A 12,675-nucleotide genomic window follows, 5' to 3' on the forward strand; every position below is an offset into this window, starting at 1 on the left:
TTTTTAATCCAAAAAATAAAATACGCCAAAAGAAGTTATCTTAATACAGGTGCAACTTTTACAATCTGTATTTTAATTTTTATATATTTGGTTTTTATCGTCTGTACTGCTAATTGATGGATATTTGCTGTACAGTTTTTTGTAAATCACCTTTCCACATGTCACCTTCTTTAGAAATAATGAAATGTAATTGAACAGCACCAATTTAACCGTTTAGAATTCATTGTCTCACAAGTTAGACTGAATGGGTACTAGTATCCGTGAAGGTGTGAAAATTGCTGATCTGCTGCACCGTGTCATTTTTGCTTTAAAAAAAGAAAAAAGTTTATAGAATTTACAGTAGTCGCTTAACATGGGCACTTTAGCGACTTGGAGATCCAGTTTAGGTGGCCGCTGGGTGTGTAGGACAGGTTACCTTTTATTATGAGTGCATATACATTAAAACTCCACTAGGACAGGTTTGTTTGTATTATTTTATAATGTCGACATCTGTTTTGTATGTTGAATTTATTCATTATGACAAAGTCTACGTAAAACTAGTTAATTACTATACACATTTTTTTTTCACGTCGAGGTCTGCTGTTCCAAACGAACATTTTTTTCAATGTTTTTTCCGGTGGAGCATGACCCAAACTCCCTAAAAAAATTAACTCGTCATAGTTTAGATCCCCACCCTTGTACAATTTCCAGCACATTCGCCTGACAATACGATTCAACGCTCAGCCAGACATAGGTGTTGTCTGATCTAGACAGTCTACCAGTGTCTGTGAGCCTGTCGCATGATTTTGTTGCACCAGTCTCTCGTCAAACTCTCAGACACTTCTCACTTAATTATGACCTATGAATAGGTGTTCCTCAAGTTCTTCACCATTCATCCGCGATGTGTACATTGCAAGTGATGACTATTTGTTAAAAGGCGACACAGATTTCGCCTTACGGTGACTGGCACAGCAAAGTCAGGCTAATCAGAGTGAAGTTTGGGCTCACTTCACATGGTTGCACTTGGCAAATGTTTGCAAATGGCAGCATAATTAAACCCTGGATACACAAGTCTTATGAACATTAGTGAAAATTTTGAAACCATATATTAAGTCATGTTTGGCAATTATTAGCTAACAGCTCTAAATATTAGTACTACAAATATCAAAGACCATGGTATGTGCTAATGGATAATCCTGAATATATGATAGTGCATATAAAAAGATTCCTGGCTACTATTGGAAAATTGTAATGAGTTTCTTCTCTAAAGATTATATTATGTCAAAACTACCAAATGTTTGATATTCAATAGCCGATGATTAATAAATCAATGTGCTCTAGTGGTGTCAATAAACAAAACAAACTTTAGTATTGGAAACAAATTGTTACTTGTGTTCAGCCTGGCACGTTTCTTTTTAGGTTCTTCTTCTGCCATATCAAAATGTCGCCTTGGCACCTGCAATAATAAATGTACGGTACATGTTGTTTCTGTACATCCTTCCACCGTCAGCATAAACTGTAAAATTACACAGATGATCAGGACTTGAATTTATATACAACTTTACATTCTAGATTCAAAACAATAAAAAAAAAAACGTTTTAGTCATATGTTGCTAAAATTGCAAGTCTGGACTAAATGTTTTATAAGCCTGAGCCCAGGCAACACATCACTCATGATTAGCAATAACAAAAGATACTTGCAACTTTGTGAGAAAATCTATCATGTGGCACAACACAACTGTATTTGCCAGTTTCAATTGCAGACTCACACCAATAATATCACGTTATCTTTATAACCTCATGAACTGCTAGGTAGACCATCCCAAAGTGAGGACACTGGCCAAAGCTTCTTTGAGGGTGTATTTCTCAAACGTAAAGGAAATGAAGGAAATGGTTTATTTAACGACGCACTAAACACATTTTATTTACGGTTATATGGCATTGGACATATGGTTAAGGACCACACAGATACTGAGGGAGGAAACCCGCTGTCGCCACTTCATGCGCTACACTTTTCGATTAGCAGCATGGGATCTTTTATATGCACCATCCCACAGAAATGATAGCACATACCACGGCCTTTGATGTACCAGTCGTGGTGCACTGGCTGGAGCGAGAAATAGCCCAATGGGCCCACTGATGGGGATTGATCCCAAACCGACCGCACATCAAGCGAGTGCTTTACCACTGGGCTACGTCTCACCCCTTTCTCAAATGTTTGCCGAATATATCAACAAGGCCAAAGCATTTAATCTTTATCATTTTTAACACCCTTATTGTTAGAATTTCTGTTCAATTATTATATTCCATCTGCAAAAGGTATGCTACATTTTTGTGCCTCTACTGTAGTCAATAGTATTCATAATCCATTCATAAAAATTGTAAATAATTTTGAGTGTATAAATTATGTTTATTAAGAATCAATTCATTAAAAATTATATTTTACAAACTATCCACTAGTCTGAATGTAATGCCTATCAGTACTGATATCAAGTGTTAGTGATGGGTGTTGGTAAAACATGAACCGGACCAGAACGCTTAACAAATTAAAAAATTTCTTTAAAAAAAAAAATTAAACAAATTGTTCGGCAACTGTGCAAAATTAAGAAACATATAAATGCATGCACCTGAAAGCAGTTAGAAATGTTGCACTCTTTTCTGTTTACTGGAGGGTGTTTCACTTTTATTTACTAGAATGGATTTGTTTTATGTCCAAATTGTTGATCTTTTATGAGGTATGATTGCTATCTATTTTGCTGAAAAATGTAGAACAGTATTTCCGTAAGTATCAAATTTGTGTTTTTGTCATTAGTGAATGCAGTTTGTAACGTCGATGCTACTACAAACTGGCAAATTGTAAACAATGCTTTATTTTTATCAATAAAAAATACTTCTGTCAACAAAAACTTCTGCATTTGACATACAATAGCTATTTAAAGATAGCGTGCCAAAGTACATACTGCGCCATAATACATACCGAGACGATATACTGACTTGTCTAAACTTTATTGTTGATAAAATGTTATAGATAAACTGGACAAATGAACGACAAGTAGACGACAAAAATCCGATGTTGACTGTATGAACCGTGCATGACAAAACAAACTGAACGGAGTTAGAAGCATAACGCAGTTAGGGATGTTGACGATATATCATATAGCAGGGATGCGGTGAACTCGTATAAAACTTAACTCGTATGAACGGAAAACTTGTCTGGAAAACGAACTCGTATGTAAAAACTAACAGTGAACTCGTATGGGGAGGTATGGATATGCAGATATACTTTGATATTTCTCTTAAATGTGTATTTTGACACTTGTTTTGTATACATGCTTCTTATTTATGTCACCATCAGTCAACCGCAGTTTGTGCGTCAATGGCAGTCACCTATTTTCGTGTCACCCGTGGTCACTTATTTTCATGTCATGTTATATATTTTGTTTCATGCATAGGCGTACGGGCACATTTTTCCCGAATGACATGTGACGTCAAGAGCATCCTTTCCCTAAAAGATAAATTATCACCCCCTCCCCCGCCACGTATCGATTCGTTTCGTGTATTTTTGTGTAATTCCATGCAAGTCTTGTGTTTCTTACTAGCCCGAGCTTAAAAACCACTAGCCACGGACGTCGGGCTTGCGGATTTGTCGAACTCTGCATAAAAACTACACACAAGTTGCTATACAGTATTGGATATATCAGTTTGTAATTTCCATACGAGTTCACTGCATTTTCCCCCATACGAGTAAGTTTTCCATACGAGTTCACCACAAGCCATATATAGGAATCATAGTCACTTCGTACCCAAGTCATATCGTACCATCCATTTCGTACCATGCTGCCTGGTCATTTCGTATCATTGCAAAAAGTCATTTCGTACCCTAATGATTTCGTACCATTGTAAAAAGTCATTTCATACCCCAGTCATTTCGTACCCAAGATAAAATATCCCTTAAATTAACCGCAAATGTGTAATTTAATGTTATTTTGTAAAAGACACTAACAGGGTGATTGTTATAAATTGTTATGCCATGGTACGATATGACTTTCAGTTATGGTACAAAATGACCAATGTACGAAATGACTAGGGTACGAAATGACTTTTTGCAATGGTACGAAATGACCAGGGTACGAAATGACCAAGGTACGAAATGACTTTTTGCAATGGTACGAAATGACCAGGGTACGAAACGACCAAATTAGGTACGTAATGACCATGGTACGAAGTGACTAGCAACCCCATATAGCATAGGGAGACCAGTTTTGGTGAGCATAAACATTCGGTTCTAAAGTACATCAATATAATATTTTTAAATAGACAGTTGTTATCCAAATCACTACCTTTTTACTGGTATTTCTACGCTTCAAATAAACACTATAACAAATCAACCAGTGACTGCTATGTATCAAAGTTTCCCGCACGTGCGTCCAGTTCTATCATCAGTTTAATGGGCACCGCCATAATGAATTGGTTATATGTAATTTCTTCCACAAATGAAGACAAATGGGGAAGAAAATCAATTTCTAATGAAAAAAGAAAAATAGCTTCCTGTACATGAATTTAATAAAGTTCTGAAAACATAAATTCTGCTTTCTAAAGTTAACTTATAATGTTTTACATAATTTTTTAAAACAAACTCAACTTACATTTTATTTATTTATTTATATTAACATACTTCAGGAGCCAGAAGACCATTTCAGAGGCGAAACAACCCATTTTAAAAGGTTTTAATATATATACTGACAGCTAATTTTTTTTTTTTATTATAAATATTTTGTGGTAATAAATCAAACAATTTAGGAATCCGCATTTCTAAACCAGTACGGGTGCCAAACACTAGCCCGGTCTTTTTACATCCGGGTTGTTTATGATGGCAGTGTTGGGGTCAAAAGTGCAACGGCTGAGTGGGTCTAGTATTTTAGTGTGCATTGATTAAAGCAATGTTTTTTTGATTAGAAAATCATAGCGGCAAATTAAGATTATTTTGGCAATACTAATTCGGTTTGTTTTCATAACATCTCATGGCAGTGCACAGTGAACGTGATAGCATAAAAAGCTAACAATGTTGTGACCGATTCTCCGTCACTGTGGGACTCCACTTTGCAGTGCTTTTATTATTGTTTTATCCGAACTTCAGCCACACTGTCATTGTCAGTCATGTTGGACAACACCATCGGAAACTGAAGTTGAAAACTATTCCATTCACTCATCATGTGAGTATTTAAATTTAATGTTTTACAGTAGGAGAGGTAGATGAAGAAATGAATGTGCAGAAATGGAAGGAATGAGCGCTGCAATGACCCCCCCCCCCCCCAAAAACAAAAAAAGAGAGGAGTTTTATTTATGGTTTTACCATGCACTGAACACATTTTTATATATGGTCATATGGTTACAGACATTAAGGATCATACACATGGTAAAACCAGGGGACAATATTTCAAAATCTTAGTTAACTGGAAATCAGTTCACATGAGTTTTACTTAGGTAACCGATTGTTCGGTTACGTGAATATAGCTCTTGTAACCGATGAGTTAGGCCTACCTAATCCTAAAGCACTTAAACTACGGTTATGTGCTACATTGGTGGTTCAAATGTATTTAAAAACATAAACTTATGTTCACTTTCATTACTGTATATAGTACTTTTAATTTTAGAATGTAATTGTTCATTACATAACTGATTGGCGGTTCTCGTGATTTTAAAGTTGTGTAACCGACACGCGAACTGAACAACGGTTCTCGTGAAATATTGTGCTCTGTAAAACAGTTATCAGCATGGCCTTTGTCAGTGATGGATCCTAGACAAATCACAAGACAAATTATTATATCACAGTGTCAGAATTATGAATATATTTAATGCAATATAGAATTAAAATAAATGTTCTTTAATGACAGCATAATTTCTGTTTGGAAATCTGTCACCAAGACCGAATGCACTTCCGCCCTTTTATCAGGCCACTCTTCACCCTGTATATCAACAAATATTTCATCAAGCTGACTTCAAACGACTTGTTGGAGTGTTTGTTGAAAATTTGTTTTGAAAATAAAACACCAGTACTACACCGTAGCCATGGTTCGACTATACATGTATAAGCTGTCAAACCCCACCCCCCACTGCAATCTGGTGGTCCTTGCAATGCACGTGTTATGAACAGTCAGTGACCTAGTTGAAACTAGCTTAATACTGGCAATTTACATGTTTGTTCGATCATGCCATGCAAGTTACTTAGTAGATTCAGATATATTTAGTAATAACGCTGCAGTTTTTGTTTTAAAGTTAGTCTCTGGTTACAATATTATAACATCATGTACAAATATGAAATACAAGCTCGAGTGCACTTTTAAAAAACTCGTGTGTGTTCGTTATGAACGAATATCAATAAAAGTATAAGCTCGATTCGTCGCTTGTGCTGCCATTGCTTGTTTGATCTTGACAACTATTATTGACAATCGTACCTTTCTATTTCAGAATTAATATTTTATAAAGTGTTTCAAAGTTTAGTTTTATACTAGTAACACATTGATCATGTATATATTTGTTAAATAAAATATACTAAAGTAGACAATGAACGTTTTCACTTCTTAATTTTACGTGTGTTAAAATCGACAAATTCAAATAAATATTCTTTCGTTTGGAAAGGGTAAAGTTAGTTGTTGTTTTGTTTAATGACATCAGTGTTAGAGCATATTGATTTAATAATCATCTGCTATTGGATGTCAAACATTTGGTAATTTTGACATATAATCTTAGAGAGGAATCGGGTGCATGTGCAGGGGGAGGGTATTGGAGGTCGAAACCCTTACCTGCCCAATCTTAAAAAAATGAAAACCCTTACCTGCCCAATCTTAAAAAAATTAAGAAATGTATTTTCTGGGGGACCATGGCCCCATATAAACTTCTCTCAACACATTCTATAACCCCTGTATGCGGTCAAAACGCCCTGAACATGTAAGTCAAAACGGCCAAAGAAAAAAGTTAAAAGGGCCAAAAGAAATGGTCAAAACGGCCAATAGGTACTATCACGTTAAATTAATTCCCATTAGTAATAATTAGTAATCAATATAGCCTATATCACAGGCAGTTCAAAAATATGTATAAAAACAACCAAAACAATGGAATCACTGGTAACAATTTATTAGCCTACACAACACAATTTACTATTGTAATTAAGACCACCAATTAACATTTTATTTAACAACACTGATAGACCGACCCGGCCGTGCCACCCGGACGAGTTCCATGTGGCGCTACTCGGACGAGTTCCATGTGGCGCTACTCGTCGGGGTGTCGTGCGTGCCCGCCCTGTAATTCATTATTTTAATAATTCAATCACAGAAAGGGAAAGGGGGGGGGGGGGAGGAGGTAGTGGACCATCTAGGCTTTCCGGGTGAGTGCGTTTCGTCTGAACGAGTTCCTAGTGGCGCTGCTCACCCGGGGGCCACAACGGGCCTGTCCCCCAATTTACTAATATAATTAAGACCACCAATTGACCTTGTATTTGAAACGACCGATAGACCGATCTTTGATACCGTCGGCAGGTAACAGCAATTAGCCTTTTAACTTCTACAGTGAGTGAATCGAGTTTGTATAAAATCTGCTTTACAAACATTTCATGATACCATTCGTGTTTTTATTAGGTAATCGGTTAGGTATTCGGAGTGTTTTACGGCTCGGGCGGTTTTGTTAATTGTCAAATCAACAGGAGTAACTTTTCCTCTGCCCTGGGTAAAAAAAAAAAAAAAAAAAACGCTTTGAGTTAATCTTGAAAGAGAGCTCTTCCTTAAATATCAATAAAATACTGGTTTAATGCAACCATAGTTTGTAATAAATAGTTTTCATCGTAAATGTATTTGTTAGCATTCCCTCTCATTTTTGGGGTTTGGGCTTTGAGGTAGGGTTGGGGTGGGATGCCCTTTGCTTGGTGCAATCTCTTGTATAATGGCTCTGGCAATGTGTTTCAAATGGATATAATAATATAACTATTCATGTTTCTTCAAAACTTACCTGTACTTAAAATCTACATATTAACACAGATGTACTAGTATACTAACTACATATGTGGATTTTAAACTCTTTGTTTATTCAAACATAAATAAGACGCAGATAATATCCGTGTAGTGAGACCGTACTATAAAAACTGTCTTTGCACAGTTATCTTTATCGACACTTGTGTAGATGAAATACATTTTTAAAGTATTATATCTAAGGCCGTCTTGACTTTTTTCAAGGGCCGTTTTGACTTTTTCACTTTGGCCGTTTTGACTTTTTTAGGGCCGTTTTGACCAATTATTGTTAAGGCCGTTATGACTACGATCCTATAACCCCAACCCTGCTGAAATCCCTGTACGCACGCCTTGAAAACCCGCTACATTTTTTTTAGCAAGGGATTGTTTGTATGTACCGTCCCACAGACAGGATATCACATACCATGGCCTTTTATATACCCGCCGATGGGGATCAATCCTAGACTGACCGCGCATTTCCAGAAACAATCCCACATTTTTAGGTCTAAGTAATAAATAAAAATAACATATTGTCTTGGGAAAATGTTACGTAAATCGAACATAACACAGTCTTCCTCAACCTCTAGAGCGTTACCTAATTATTAACACCCCCTTACATGAAACGCTTAATGCCAACCACAGGCCACTGTCAAAATTTCAAGGCAAATCCCATACCGACCCCTGGAAAGGTGTTGTACCATACCTCTATGGATATAAATATGTTTTGGAGATATGAGACGACCTCTCAATCAAGACAGTTAAATTTGTTCAAAATCACATGAGAACCTCAGCGCCTGTGCAAATCACGTAAAGTCCCAGTTCTACTGGTATCCCGCTAAATGAAGAAAAAACAAAGCTGGCCATTGCGTTTGTAGTTGACCTAGATAATGTAGATAAGTGAGCATTGAGAAACTATAGCGAGGTGGTGGACCTTTTATGTAGCAAACAGAACTGAATCATCTATTCTATATGCTTAAATAATAAAACTATAGCGATGTGGTGGACCTTTTATGTACCAAACAGAACTGAATCATCTATTCTATATGCTTAAATAATAAAAATATTCCAGGCACTGCAACTTTTAGGGGCTGTCCATAATTTTCAACATTTTCACAAGCGTACAAACCGTACACGGTGGGGAGGGGGTTTAGGGGCCAGCGTACATTTTTTGTTTTTTAATGAAAAATGTCAATCAGCATTTTTCATTTGGGGATGTACACTTTTAAGAGGGGAGGGGGGTCATTACATTCAATGTCATAGCTCCATACCCAAAAATTTCTTTCTGGCTGAAACACTGCTAGTCATATTCTCCAGTGCCCTGAAAATTAATCAGAATGTTACGGCCCATCTGGCTGTGTCTTATTTTGCAACGCCTGCAATTAATGGAAAAAATGTCCACAGCAAATAATTTGCCGTGGAAAAATAGTGTCCATGGCAAGTTTTCCGTCAACATGTTTGCAATTCTGGATTGTAAGTAAATTTAAATGATGAGTTTTATTATTTGTTTTGTTTGCCAATATGTTGTAAGATTTATTTATACCAGTGGTGGTATTCGCAGTCCTTGGCTTTTGAAAAACCATGGCGAGTGAAAAATTGCACACCTCAAAACACTTAGGCAAGTGATAAATCGCACTCATTAAAATGCTACGGTGAGTGAAAACCAAGCAATATTAATTTATGAAGTAATTGGTACATGTAAATGCAGAGACATGTTGCAAACATCAACCAATAAACCAATGTTTTTTTCTAATTTGATGTTGTTTGGTTCATTAGTGTAGTCTGACTTCTTTTCCCTTTCTAACAAACCAACCAAAATTAAATAGTCGGCTATGAATATGATCATTGATTACTGTTGCTATATTTTTGTACATATATACATACATAAATAACAGATGTAAAAAAAAAAACCTCTTTTTTGTAAACAAGACATGGACCTATTCCTACATACCTATTATCATTTCATTTCCTTCTTTTTATTATTCCGTCTACTTTTGAATTGTCTTTGTCTAAATTTAATTTCTGTTTTAAAGAAAGTAGAAAGTTACATGCTTGCCATTTTTGGGTCCTCACGTAAGCTTTGTAGGCTAGCAGTTATGAACTTATCGAGACAGTTTTACCGACTTCACTGATTTCCGTAACAGTTCATTTGTGTAGGCTACAGAAGCCACCGTTTAATTCAATTCCTTTTTTTTCTCATAACTATATGAACAGTATAAATGAGTTATCAGACATTGTGATCTATTACCTGGACTTTTTAATTAATAGTAAGTTAAATAGGCAAAGGAGTTTTGATCGGATTGGCAGTATATCGTTGAAGAAGTCTATTAAACCAATGTTTTCCAATTTGTGTAGCAAAGATAAGTACCAGTCATATATTAAAAGTTTGCATGGACGCTACCGTTCTCGTCACATTTTTTTTTCTGGTCTGATTAAACAGTCTTTTTCTATCAGCTACATAAAGTAAATAAGATAATTCACTGAGTTGGATCCTACAGAACAAATTATTTTACCTTTAATAACTAATATCTTGTTTATTTTAGCTTCACATAACCAAATACTGCAGCATTTAAAACCAAGATAAAAACAGTCGGGTAACACGTTAAAACTATTAAGTTAAAATGGCAGTCATGCAACAGGATAAGCTGACTGGAAGAAGCAGCACAATAAAAGTTAATTAATGCTTACATGTGTATAGGTCATATTCAATGAGTCCTTTGGGCCATAGTGTATTCCAAGTGTCGTATAGCCACAATGATTCAACAATGTTCTGTTTAGTTTTGTCAGCGCCTGTGCAAATCACGTAAAGTCCCAGTTCTACTGGTATCCCGCTAAATGAAGAAAAAACAAAGCTGGCCATTGCGTTTGTAGTTGACCTAGATAATGTAGATAAGTGAGCATTGAGAAACTATAGCGAGGTGGTGGACCTTTTATGTAGCAAACAGAACTGAATCATCTATTCTATATGCTTAAATAATAAAACTATAGCGATGTGGTGGACCTTTTATGTACCAAACAGAACTGAATCATCTATTCTATATGCTTAAATAATAAAAATATTCCAGGCACTGCAACTTTTAGGGGCTGTCCATAATTTTCAACATTTTCACAAGCGTACAAACCGTACACGGTGGGGAGGGGGTTTAGGGGCCAGCGTACACTTTTTGTTTTTTAATGAAAAATGTCAATCAGCATTTTTCATTTGGGGATGTACACTTTTAAGAGGGGAGGGGGGTCATTACATTCAATGTCATAGCTCCATACCCAAAAATTTCTTTCTGGCTGAAACACTGCTAGTCATATTCTCCAGTGCCCTGAAAATTAATCAGAATGTTACGGCCCATCTGGCTGTGTCTTATTTTGCAACGCCTGCAATTAATGGAAAAAATGTCCACAGCAAATAATTTGCCGTGGAAAAATAGTGTCCATGGCAAGTTTTCCGTCAACATGTTTGCAATTCTGGATTGTAAGTAAATTTAAATGATGAGTTTTATTATTTGTTTTGTTTGCCAATATGTTGTAAGATTTATTTATACCAGTGGTGGTATTCGCAGTCCTTGGCTTTTGAAAAACCATGGCGAGTGAAAAATTGCACACCTCAAAACACTTAGGCAAGTGATAAATCGCACTCATTAAAATGCTACGGTGAGTGAAAACCAAGCAATATTAATTTATGAAGTAATTGGTACATGTAAATGCAGAGACATGTTGCAAACATCAACCAATAAACCAATGTTTTTTTCTAATTTGATGTTGTTTGGTTCATTAGTGTAGTCTGACTTCTTTTCCCTTTCTAACAAACCAACCAAAATTAAATAGTCGGCTATGAATATGATCATTGATTACTGTTGCTATATTTTTGTACATATATACATACATAAATAACAGATGTAAAAAAAAAAACCTCTTTTTTGTAAACAAGACATGGACCTATTCCTACATACCTATTATCATTTCATTTCCTTCTTTTTATTATTCCGTCTACTTTTGAATTGTCTTTGTCTAAATTTAATTTCTGTTTTAAAGAAAGTAGAAAGTTACATGCTTGCCATTTTTGGGTCCTCACGTAAGCTTTGTAGGCTAGCAGTTATGAACTTATCGAGACAGTTTTACCGACTTCACTGATTTCCGTAACAGTTCATTTGTGTAGGCTACAGAAGCCACCGTTTAATTCAATTCCTTTTTTTTCTCATAACTATATGAACAGTATAAATGAGTTATCAGACATTGTGATCTATTACCTGGACTTTTTAATTAATAGTAAGTTAAATAGGCAAAGGAGTTTTGATCGGATTGGCAGTATATCGTTGAAGAAGTCTATTAAACCAATGTTTTCCAATTTGTGTAGCAAAGATAAGTACCAGTCATATATTAAAAGTTTGCATGGACGCTACCGTTCTCGTCACATTTTTTTTTCTGGTCTGATTAAACAGTCTTTTTCTATCAGCTACATAAAGTAAATAAGATAATTCACTGAGTTGGATCCTACAGAACAAATTATTTTACCTTTAATAACTAATATCTTGTTTATTTTAGCTTTACATAACCAAATACTACAGCATTTAAAACCAAGATAAAAACAGTCGGGTAACACGTTAAAACTATTAAGTTAAAATGGCAGTCATGCAACAGGATAAGCTGACTGGAAGAAGCAGCACAATAAAAGTTAATTAATGCTTACATGTGTATAGGTCAT

The 12,675-nt window shown here is 35.6% G+C and overlaps 2 protein-coding genes across 2 annotated transcripts in view; one reads left to right on the forward strand and one right to left on the reverse strand.

The window, feature by feature from the left end:
• Window positions 1-4,453, reverse strand: part of LOC121372065 (ATP-dependent RNA helicase DHX33-like) — a 57,040-nt gene extending 52,587 nt beyond the window's left edge. Inside the window, exons 1-2 of the mRNA XM_041498322.1 lie at window positions 4,320-4,453; window positions 1,369-1,435 (exon numbers count right to left, since the gene is read on the reverse strand). Of these exons, the coding sequence (XP_041354256.1) occupies window positions 1,369-1,414 (46 nt within the window). The 5' untranslated portion in view covers window positions 1,415-1,435; window positions 4,320-4,453. The remainder of the gene's footprint in view (window positions 1-1,368; window positions 1,436-4,319) is intronic.
• Window positions 4,454-4,858: 405 nt separating this feature from the next.
• The window catches only part of LOC121372499 (activating molecule in BECN1-regulated autophagy protein 1-like), a 49,427-nt gene continuing 41,610 nt past the window's right edge, over window positions 4,859-12,675 (forward strand). The window contains exon 1 of the mRNA XM_041498847.1: window positions 4,859-5,192. The gene's annotated coding sequence lies outside the window, so the exon portion shown is untranslated. The remainder of the gene's footprint in view (window positions 5,193-12,675) is intronic.

The sequence above is a fragment of the Gigantopelta aegis genome, chromosome 4 (assembly GCF_016097555.1).
Source record: "Gigantopelta aegis isolate Gae_Host chromosome 4, Gae_host_genome, whole genome shotgun sequence".
NCBI classification, from domain to species: Eukaryota; Metazoa; Mollusca; class Gastropoda; order Neomphalida; family Peltospiridae; genus Gigantopelta; species Gigantopelta aegis.